Consider the following 12,163-nt stretch of genomic DNA (forward strand, 5'->3'; position numbering starts at 1 on the left):
AAATGGGGAAAGAACTGACAAAAGTGCCTTAGTGCCAACAAGAAGAGAAAAATATCCTGTTGTGTGCAGAGAGACCGGCACCAGAATGCACCAGATTTCTCTATCCAAAACTATCAAAGGTAAAAATAAGTATAAATATTAAATGCTATATATATTTAATACATTTTACATCATATCAAACACACTGAACAGAATATGTTTCTTTTGGCAGGATAAGCAGAGAAGTAGTTTCTTCTCCATCTTCTATTTGTCAATTAATGCTGGAAGTCTTTTGTCAACCATTATAACGCCTATTCTCAGAGGTATATTCATAGATCTATAGTGTTTTAACCTCTGCCAGTAATTGTAATAGGCAGAAAGGATGTTAAAAATAGACACAAAATGGATGTACAGATCATATAATATATTATAATGCGTACCTTGTGTCAGAAAGGGTTTCTTAAGAGAAAATATGCAATATTATTATATGGGACAGTACACATCTATATAACCAAATGCTAACTAAATAATTGCATACAACAAATACAAGTGTAGAAAGACAAAATATTTTAGAAACGTTGTGTACTTAAAAAGCCTAGCCGAAGTTTAGATGGACAGAACCTCAGACCCTTTAAACCAGGCTTTCTGAAAGCATACCTGCAGTGACTTTACATCTACTGTGTATTGGAGGCATACCCTAATGCAACCAAGGCCACTCTGTTACATAAATTCTGGACAGAATTTGTAAGCCCTGGCCTGTCCATATGGGTTAGTAAATGTGATGGGTTGCCCTACTGGCTAACAAGAGGATACAGGGGTCAGGAAGGAGTGGAACACACCAGCATCTTTCCTAGTATCACATGTCAAATAACAAAATACAGAGGATAAATTGGGAAGCATCTCTGCATTGATCTAAATTTAGTGATTTTTTGTTTCTTTTTTTAAGGGAGCACCGAGGATGGTATTTATATGCATGACAAGTGTCCCATGTGCTGACAGCTGTTCTGTTCCTTGCAATGTTTTATCCTTTAACCCCCCCCGGATACCCCCACAGCTGTGATCTTCAGGTGCTGTAGGGGTAAATACAAGCAAGTGCACCTGTCACAGGAACTTATCAAAAGTATTGACTATGCTTGCCATTTCCTTTTGATGCCCCATTCATAGAAGCGGTAGCATACCCCCTCGGTTTCTGCCCAAATAACACACCTACTGAGCGACATATCAGATTGGATGTTGCTCCACTTCCTTAAACTGAATCTCTCCAAAATCGAGCTCCTTGTCTTCCCCCCAGCCCGAACCCCACCCCCCATTGACTTCTACATCACATCCAACAACGCCAATATCAAACCCGCTCTGCAGGCCAGAGTACTTGGTGTCATTCTGGACTCCAACCTATCCTTCCAGCCCCAAGTCCAATCTTTAACAAACTCGTGCAGACTCCACCTCCGCAACATCGCCAAAATCCGCACGTTCCTAACCCCAGAAACCACTAAACAGCTCATCCACTCCCTCATCATATCACGACTCGACTACTGCAACTCCCTCCTCACTGGCCTGCCTCGCCGCTGGCTATCCCCGCTTCAGTCGATCCTGAATACGGCTGCCAGACTCATTCACCTTTCCAACCGCTCCGTTTCCGCCACCCCCCTCTGCCAATCCCTCCACTGGCTTACGATTGCGCAACGGATCAAATTTAAAATCCTAACACTGACATACAAAGCTGTCCACCATACTGCCCCGAACTACATCACTGACCTAATATCCAAGTACCGCCCAGCACGCACACTCCGCTCCTCACAAGACCTCCTTCTCTCTAGTTCCCTGGTCTCCTCCTCCCATGCCCGCCTCCAGGACTTCTCCAGGGTGTCACCCATCCTCTGGAACTCCCTGCCCCAACCCATCAGATTATCATCTACTCTCCTCTCCTTTAGGCGCACCCTGAAAACCCATCTCTTCAGGGAAGCCTACCTCACCCCCTGCTAACTTGCTGACCTCCTCCACTCTTCCTACCACTCCATCCCCCACAGCTTTCTCCTCCTGTACCACCATCCCCTCCCTCCTAGATTGTAAGCTCGAAAGAGCAGGGCCCGCGATCCCCTCATGTTTTGCATTGTATTGGTATTGTTCTGTCACATGTTCTGTCCCCCTTTGTAATGTACAGCGCTGAGTGAACTATTGGCGCTTTATAAATACTGTATAATAATAATAATAATAATAATCATCAGTCCCCACAATGAAAAGCGCTCTGTGAATGGAGGAGGTGGATCTGTCATTCATCTGTCCATCTTCCATTTATAGAGTGCTTTTCATTGTGCGAACCAATAATACAGCTTCTATGCATGGAGGAGGGAGGTGGAAAACACAGGCATAGTTGCCAATTTTCAGGAATGCAGTGACAGCTGGATCTGTTTGTATTAACCCCTGCATCACCAGAAGATCACAGCTGTGAGGGTACCTGGGGGCAGAGGACAGAAAGTTTCAAGGAAAAGAGCAGACACCAGCACACAGGACAATTGTCAGTCATTTAAGTACCATGCCTGGTGCTGATTTTTTTTTATTTATATAATATATATATAATCTTTATTTATAGAGATTTTTGTCATAGAATAGCACAGACAACAGGAAAGAAAAACATTTAAAAATACAAATTATCAATACTTTAGGTGTTACACAGTTGTTGCCCATAGTGATCGTTTGAAAGGTGAGGGAGAAAGCATGTGGCCTAAGCAACATTAAACCCTCTAAGATATTGGCATAGATACCAAATGAACTATAGAGTGACAAGTAGGCATCAGAGGAGTAATCATGAGCAGGCGAGCTGTGCGCCTTGTGTAAACACCACCCAGGGCGCATAGTAGGAGTGGAGCACATGACCATTCCTCTCAGTACAGTGCTAGGAGGGACCTCAGCCCAATAGGGACTAGGCCACTCCAGAGTTGCCCCTTCAGTTGAGTCGGCACACCCACCATTCTCAAGGTAAAAGCAAGAGTGCCACTGTTCCGCATAAGAGAAGGCCAAACACCCATTCGCTTACCAAAACAATTTAGGGCAAAATGTTTGAAAGGAGTAAGTAGGCATATAAAGTATAAAAAGAAAAAACAAACCAAAAACTGACAAGCAATATAAAACAAAATAAAGTAGAGCATAAGATCTAGATGTACCCTAGACAGCCTAGTCAACAAGAATCAATCCCAATCCAGGGGAGTCTCTCACTACAAGATCCTTGAAATAAGAACTATCCAGTTGCCTTGGTGCTGTTTTAAAAAATAAATACATAAATCACTAAAATTCAAATTCCGTGTACAGTTCTGCAATGGATGATGCTCCAGGTTCTCCTCTGTTCTAGTAAAAAAACTAAAACGAAATCACAGCGGCCTAAAGAACCAAGTCCATTCAGGGCACAGGAACTAACTTTCTCTTTGAAAATAGGCTAGGTACTAGTGGCTTAAAGAATACAGACCTCTCAGGGCTCAGGGCTTAGGATCTAGTTTACATTATGTAAATAGGGTAGTTGATTGTGGACTATAGGACCTATTTATACCTCTGCTTTGGCCAATATGGATATAGCCTATAACTAATAAAAGTGTATTAGTGGGAAAACAGAGTTTTTTACATTTATCTTTGTCAATGGCATATTTAAATGAAAATTTTAAACATCTCAAATGTTGCAGGTTGCCTAGTCATGTTGTCTGACATAGGGCCCATGCTGTCTCTCAGTTACCCAAGACTGTAACACAACTATAAAGTTCCAAAATTACTTTCGAAAAGCAATATCTGACAAAAAAAAACTGTGACGGATTTTGTCAGCTGAACATGATTCACTTAAATATATAATTATTGCTAAATGATTTATATATTTATAATGAAGGCATGTATTTCATGTCACTTTGCAGCTGTATTGCACATGCAAACCATTACTACTGTAGCTAGGTAAACCTAACGTATACTGTATATGAAAAATAGATTTTATGACAAAAGTTGAATGAAATCCAGATTGTGCTTACATTTTTAACTGGTTTATTATCTGTGTTCTCAGGACAAGAATGTGGAATTCACAGTCAGCAGAAGTGCTATCCTTTAGCATTTGGTGTACCTGCTGCTCTCATGGCGGTTGCTCTCCGTAAGTTATGTGCATTCAAAGGGTTTAAACTGGGGGAAAAAAATTAACAAAAAGTAAAAAAGATTTTTTTGTGCATTACCTTAGGTTCACACCTAAGCATTTTCCACAGTGTTTTGCATTTTTGCAGAAATGCACTATAGTCCATTTAACATGATTTCCTATGGGACACGTTCACATCTCCGCGTTTTCACCTGGTGCATTTTTTCGAAAGGGTCAGGGACTTTTTTGAATGCAAAAAGTTGAATTTTTGATTCTATAGACTTCAATGGAAACGCTGCAGAAAAGCATGTAGTGCATTTTTCTGCACTTTTGCTGCATTTCTTCCAAGTTTTTGATGCGTTTTGCCTTTTGTATTTTAAATCTGCCTAGCAACAAGAACAAAAAAAGGCAAAACGCAACAAAAAGGCAGCAAAAGAGCAGGTACAAAAATGCAATACAGAAACAGGTCAAACGCAAAGTATATAGGTGTGAACCTAGCCTTAGAGTAGATAATTAACGTGAACACAGTTTCAAATTATTCACTAAATTAATAGAAATGATAATTTATTGATCAAATAGCCAATTTACTGCTATACATTTCTGGCAGGTATAATTCTTTTATAGACACATTAATATTAAAAGATCATATTGTTATTGCAATGCAACATTCAATACAACAATTAATTCATATAATTAATATTTAATTTGAAAACTGTAGAAGTGTAGAAAAGAGGTTTGTCCCATTAGGCTACTCATAATTTTACAATCCCCTGAGATTATACAGTCAACGTTTATGGGGTTAATTTACTAAAGGCAAATTGTCTGTTTGCTTTGCAAGGGAATTTGCCACAGAAGCTCTGTTGCCTTCCATCTTCTAGTCATGTATAAGCAAAAATGCAGTTTTTTTATTTCTTTTGCACGTGATTGGTTATTTTTTGCAAAGTGAAGCTTCACCACATTCGTTAAAGTAATACTAAACCCAGAACCCTGCATTCACTATATCTGGTCTACCACAGTACACACAATATGGAAATGCAATTATTATAGTAAATATAAACTACTAAATACCTTTTCTCATCAGCAGTATATAGCAGTCTTGTAGCTTCTATCAGTGTCCAGCAGAGCACTGGTTAAAGCTTGTTGGAGGAGTTTTCTTTCTGGTCTAGGAGGATGTGAAACCTCTGACCCTCTGTGTGAACAGTGCTGTTTGGCCCTATGCTGATCACATGCAGCCTCCAAAGAAAAAAAAAAACTCTTTAGCAATACACACCAAACTGAGCATGTGCATGTGACCACAGGTTCAGTCTATATCAGGTGGTCATTTCAACAAGAGGAGGGACTATGCAGATGATTAACCCCTTAGGTTCCACTGTGAGTATAACAAGCATGCTTACTGCATATACAGACTGATTTTACTGTTGTGTGTTTAGTAACACTTTAAGCTCTGCAACAAATTCCTTTGCAAAGTGAACAGCCTACTTGCATTTAGTAAATCAACCTTGATACATCTGACTGCACAATCTCAGGGCACAGAGCTTTACCATGTAAAAATATCAGTCCTACAAACTAAGCATCCTGATGGGACAGACCTCTATTCTACACTTGACCAGTTTTCAAATTAAACATAACTCACATATGATGCACATGATCTGCATTATATGGGTTGCAGAAATCAAACCTGTTCTTTGAAGAATTTAAAGTATCTAAAACCAAAATGAACTTTTTAGTTTTGGATATACATGGGAATGGTTGAAAGCCCTGTTATTATTGTTGTTTGGTTTTGATCCATTTTTCCCTGCCTCCTTATAAAACTATAATTGTGATGTATGTTTGTACAGCATTAAGGCAGTTAAGGTACTATTCTCTGTTCTATGTCATGCTATGACAATATAATCTTAATATCGGCAATTTGTGTTCTTAAAATCTCTTCATTTTCTTCCAGTTGTGTTTATTGTTGGCAGTAGAATGTACAAGAAAGTCTCTCCTCAGGGCAATATAATGTTGAAAGTTTTCAAGTGCATTTCTGTAAGTAAATTAATGCTTAGAATAATAATAATCTCCAAACAACGTAATAACAATTTTATTAGTAAGCACAATTTCTATTATACATGGCACTTATCTGTAGATGCGGTATTTGTAATATAATGTATTCATCTTTGTGCTAAGATTCACTATTGTCTTTTGTACTAGTAATTCCTGATGTGTATTTTATAAGAGACAATTACATGTGCTTTATTATCTGTTCTATGAAATACTAATCTGTCAAACTTCTTACCAGTTTGCCATCAGTAATAGATACAGAAATCGAAGCAAATCAATACCAAAGAGGGAGCACTGGATGGACTGGGCAAAGGAAAAGTATGAAGTAAGAAAAAAAAACCCTCTAGATTTTCTAGTCACTTTTTATTTGTAAGCACACTTTCAAAACTTAATATCAGGGGTGGACTGATGACTCAAGGGGCCCCCGGGCAATAAGGGATCATGGGGCCCCTGTGTCTTTGCCCACACTCAAAAAAGCCTATAAAGAAGGTACCAGGGGCATTTCATGGGGCCCCCTACTGGCCCCGGGCCCTCAGCAGTGCCCGAGTGCTCGAATGGTCATTCCTCCCCTGCTTGATATAACAGTCCAGCCTCTTTCACATGGGCAAAAATGCCACGTTTTTACTGATCTGAACTCAGGTGAATTGTTGTCTATAGAACAGTGGTTCTCAACCTTTCTAATGCCACGACCCCTTAATACAGTTCCTCATGTTGTGGTGACCCCCAACCATAAAATTATTTTCGTTGCTACTTCATAACTGTAATTTTGCAGTGGGAGGAGTAGTGCCACGTCATTGGTGTCAGTGGGAGGAATAGTGTCCCATCACTGATGTCAATGGGAGGAATAGTGACCCATCATTGGTGTCAGTGGTAGGAATAGTGCCCCATCATTGGTGTCAGTGGTAGGAATAGTGCCCCATCATTGGTGTCAGTGGGAGGAATAGTGCCCCATCATTGGTGTCAGTGGGAGGAATAGTGCCCCATCATTGGTGTCAGTGGGAGGAATAGTGCCCCATCATTGGTGTCAGTGGGAGGAATAGTGCCCCATCATTGGTGTCAGTGGGAGGAATAGTGCCCCATCATTGGTGTCAGTGGGAGGAATAGTGCCCCATCATAGGTGTCAGTGGGGGGAATAGTGCCCCATCATTGGTGTCAGTGGGGGGAGGAATAGTGCCCCATCGTTGGTGTCAGTGGGGGGAGGAATAGTGCCCCATCGTTGGTGTCAGTGGGGGGAGGAATAGTGCCCCATCGTTGGTGTCAGTGGGGGGAGGAATAGTGCCCCATCATAGGTGTCAGTGGAGGGAGGAATAGTGCCCCATCATTGGTGTCAGTGGGAGGAATAGTGCCCCAACACTGGTGTCAGTGGGAGGAATAGTGCCCCAACACTAGTGTCAGTGGGAGGAATAGTGCCCCAACACTGGTGTCAGTGGGAGGAATAGTGCCCCAACACTGGTGTCAGTGGGAGGAATAGTGCCCCAACACTGGTGTCAGTGGGAGGAATAGTGCCCCAACACTGGTGTCAGTGGGAGGAATAGTGCCCCATCATTGGTATCAGTAAGAGGAATAGTGCCCCCATCATTGGTGTCAGTGGGAGGAATAGTGCCCCATCATTGGTATCAGGGGGAGCAATAGTGCCCCAACATTGCTGTCAGTGGGAGGAATAGTGCCCCATCGTTGGTGTCAGGGGGAGGAATAGTGCCCCATCGTTGGTGTCAGTGGGGGGAGGAATAGTGCCCCATCGTTGGTGTCAGTGGGGGGAGGAATAGTGCCCCATCGTTGGTGTCAGTGGGGGGAGGAATAGTGCCCCATCATAGGTGTCAGTGGGGGGAGGAATAGTGCCCCATCATAGCTGTCAGTGGGGGGAGGAATAGTGCCCCATCATAGGTGTCAGTGGGGGGAGGAATAGTGCCCCATCATAGGTGTCAGTGGGGGGAGGAATAGTGCCCCATCATTGGTGTCAGTAGGGGGAATAGTGCCCCATCATTGGTGTCAGTGGGGGGAATAGTGCTCCATCATTGGTGTCAGTGGGGGGAATAGTGCTCCATCATTGGTGTCAGTGGGGGGAATAGTGCCCCATCATTGGTGTCAGTGGGAGGAATAGTGCCCCATCACTGGTATCAGTGGGGGGAGGAATAGTGCCCCATCGTTGGTGTCAGTGGGGGGAGGAATAGTGCCCCATCATTAGTATTAGTGACACCAATGATTGGGCACTATTCCTCCCACTGACACCAATGATACTTACCTTGCTGACCCCTGCTCCAGCCTGGGCTCGCTCCCTCCCTCCCTCTCCCATGGTACAGACACTTACCGGTCAGATGTCTTCCTTCTCCGGCCGCTCTCCTCCTCTTCACTCGCTCGATCTTCGCGGTGCCGCTCGGCTCCTCCTTTCCAAGCTCCACCTCCTCGCCGGTGATTGGCCGCCTGTGTGCCTCTCCTGAGCTACAGTTCCGGCGGCCAATCACCGACGAGGAAGGATTGATCCCGGGGGTGTGTCCAGATGACAGGGACGGCATGTCATCCCGCCCACACCTGGAGACGGATCAAGGAGCAGTGTCTCGGTTCCTAAGGCCATCGGAAATATGTGTTTTCCGATGGTCTTAGGCGACCCCTGGGAAAGTGTCGTTCGACCCCCAAAGGGGTCGCGACCCCCAGGTTGAGAACCGCTGCTATAGAACAATGCACACAGCTATGTAAAGATTAGTAGTATAGCCATTAACGTAGTTCAAAGACATAAAATTAAACTAGAAAATTATGTTGGTGTGCATGAATTTACAGACATATAAATTCACGAATGTGTGTATATGAATGGCAACTAGAAGAGGATGAAGAAGACGTTTACGCATGTATACGCAAACTTGCATTTATGTGCTTATGCGTGTGTATATGCAAGGTCTTTATGGAACATTTTACTCAGGATCTTTCTGCCAGCAAGATCCTACATATAAACATCATTAAAATATTTAATTAGACAAAAATTGTGATGCGCTAACTCCTCAAATGTGAAACATAAACCTTAAAAACAAACAATAATATCAATCCTCAAAAAAATCAAATGTGAAGTTTTATCAGTCCAATCCAACATATAAAAAGTCCTAATGTTGTGCTATCATCCAAAAATTCCAAAACCGTGCTTGGATTGCAGCCCCACTCCCTGCTCACCTTGAGGTTTGATCTACAAATTATAAAAGGCCAAATACACTTTTAGAAGAACTGTGTAGCCTCCAAATTCTGATCCATGTGGTATTCCTTCCACGTGTTATATCTTCATTGAATCTTAGCTCCAAAACTGTGCATGGAAAAACGAAATATATACCGTAGTGCAACTCCCTTTTTAAAAAACTACCGTATATATTATACGCATTCACGTATGGACTCACATTGAGAAAAAAATGAAATGTGCTCCAAGATGCAATAATCCAATATTCGCATTTCTCCACCATGCAAATTAATCCATAGTGCTTCCCATCACTGAATAAGTGTACCATGCTTATTATTTGCATCATTACATTATTACACCCATGTGCAAGAGGCCTTAGGCTACTTTCACATGTATAAATGTATTGTGTAATGCTGCCTTACTAAAAATGTGAAACAAAATGGCCATAAAATGTTACTGCTCTTACTGATTTTTTTTCCAGCAAAATAATTTTTGCATAATAATCAATAAATATTTCCTTTAACTTGTTCTGTTTTTTTTCCAATACCGGCATCTGGCATATGCGTTTGTCCTCTGACACAGGTTTTTCGATTTTGTGTTACAGATCTGAATGCAGTGCATGTTTAGGCACCTGTATGAATGTCTCTATTGAGAACAATGCAGCTGCATTCTGATCTGTAAATAAAAAACAGTTGTAAATATTTTTTTTTTTACGGCCGTGTGTAGGAAGCCTTATAGTATGAAATTACAAGAGACAAGAAATTATTTACCATGAGTGACAAAGGAAACCAAGTGATGCAATCATTTCATGCCCCACTTCCAACAATTATAATGTCTATGGAAGGAGTAATGTAATCAGCAGGTCAGATCACTGAAATAAATCTCCCTTTGACTAACAAAAATACTATATTTTTGGAGCTTTTAGCTTGTATACTGTATGTCATTGGCTAAATTGGTAACCATTATCTATGAAGGTCCTTGTGGCATGCAGCTCATTCAAGGATGGCCAAATGGCTCATCACCCATCTTTATTGGAGGAACATTTACACAGCTAACCTAAAGCAAGATAGCAGCAGGACAGTTACAAAAGTGATTCAAATGACAGTATGTAAAGTGAATCTATCAAGAGTTCATGTTTTACTGACTTGAGACCAGATTGGTTGTTAAAGGCTTCTGTGCACAAATCAGATATTTGCATTTCCAGTAGTTTAATTCCGTGCTAGGAGAATGCCCATTGGCATCCAGCATACAGGTACCAAAATGCCAACTGCAATTTATAGAGGATCCTCTGTCAGTACTCCCAGTACAGAGTTGGATATGGCTTTTAAACTGACAGCAGATCCCCACAGATTACATTGGGAGAGATGCTGTCCTAGTTTAATCTATATAAGCAGCAGGTCCACAGCCCATGTTTATAGGTATAAGCATGCATATCAGTTACATTTAATCTATTTGTATGTTGTATGTTTCTTAATTTTGTGTTACATTTGAACTCCATACAGATATAAAAGACACAAATTATTGGAACTCTGTATTCATTATAACAATAATAATAAATGGTCTAATAATTATTAGACCAGTCAATGTATTTTTAAATGCCTGTGGTATAAGTACCTGAATTTGACTTGCTATCAGTGTTGTGCAGTTCCTGTACAGCAGACAAGACTGGAAAAAGGAGAATCAAAACAAGAATACATTCAGCTGTGCTGCAGTGCGTATATACTAAAAAGGTAGATGTTGACAGGAGGAACGAGCAGAGTGACAGAGAGCTAGCTTAATCAGTCTGTTGCTTCTTCTTTCACTCTCCAGTCCTGTAATTGTTACTTAACTGCAGCAGAGAGCATTTGGGTCTTCTTTCCTGTCAGACAGTACTGTGCTGTGTGGTAATGCTGTGCAAATCTTAGGACTAAATGGACAAAAAACAAATTCAGGTGAAACTGCCCACCTGTATATTTTACTATTTGCCTGGAGTTTAACTTTAATAAGCTCTCTTACATTTTAAAAAAAAGTGGAGATGATATTTCAATACAACGAACCAATACTTTACACTTTGGTATAATGTATATATTATTTCTTTCCCTAGGAGCGTCTCATTGCTCAGATTAAGATGGTAGTGAAGGTTCTATTCCTGTACATTCCCCTTCCAATGTTCTGGGCTCTTTTTGATCAACAGGTAATGTATCAATGTAAATAGTAATTTGCTTAGGCAAGAAATGATTAGTGATGAGAGGGACGTACCTGGGTTTGGTTCATGTTATGTTTAGTGAACCTTACCGGAGTTCGTATGTTGAATCCTAATGCCATGAACATTGATGAGAGTCAAAGCTTGGAAATCAGCAATGACCATTCTCTATGCTAATTGGCAGGGGATTGTATAACAAAGGATATGGGTTTCTGGGCAGTGCCCTGTGAGACATGTATCAACTAAAAAAAATAATAGAAAATTACATGCTGTGGGGAGCAGCTATTTTAATAGTGCTTTAGGTGAAACATTCAAAATTCCTTTAAAGCCTGAATGCGCCAAAGTAAAAAACAGAAAAATCAGCAAAAATTAGGGACATAACTTGGGATGTGTTCAGCTTCTATTACTGAAAAATGCTCAATGAATGGAGGGGGGGGGGGGAATCATTGAACAGTCCACCCCCTCCATTTATAGATTCTATTTCATTCATGGAAACTGTAATAAAGCTGTAATAAAGCTTATATAAATGGAGTAGGTGGGAAGAAAAGGTTGGGCGTAGATGGGCACTCTTGATGAAAGCCTACGACAGCCCCTTAGTTCTATTAAACCCTGCTGCACCAGAAGATTATGGCTGCGGGGCTGGGGGTGGGGGAACATGGCATAGGAGGATTTCACCTAAAAGAAGAGGCATCAGCACAAAGGACAT

The 12,163-nt window shown here is 41.3% G+C and overlaps 1 protein-coding gene across 1 annotated transcript in view; it reads left to right on the plus strand.

Annotated features, from left to right (window-relative positions):
- Window positions 1-12,163, plus strand: part of SLC15A1 (solute carrier family 15 member 1) — an 82,032-nt gene that overhangs the window by 18,853 nt on the left and 51,016 nt on the right. The window contains exons 7-11 of the mRNA XM_089679973.1: window positions 212-302; window positions 4,016-4,099; window positions 6,021-6,103; window positions 6,357-6,443; window positions 11,359-11,448. Of these exons, the coding sequence (XP_089536099.1) occupies window positions 212-302; window positions 4,016-4,099; window positions 6,021-6,103; window positions 6,357-6,443; window positions 11,359-11,448 (435 nt within the window). The remainder of the gene's footprint in view (window positions 1-211; window positions 303-4,015; window positions 4,100-6,020; window positions 6,104-6,356; window positions 6,444-11,358; window positions 11,449-12,163) is intronic.

Source organism: Staurois parvus, unplaced genomic scaffold, assembly GCF_062004578.1.
Source record: "Staurois parvus isolate SC_StPar_1 unplaced genomic scaffold, SC_StPar_1.0 ptg000233l, whole genome shotgun sequence".
Taxonomy (NCBI): domain Eukaryota; kingdom Metazoa; phylum Chordata; class Amphibia; order Anura; family Ranidae; genus Staurois; species Staurois parvus.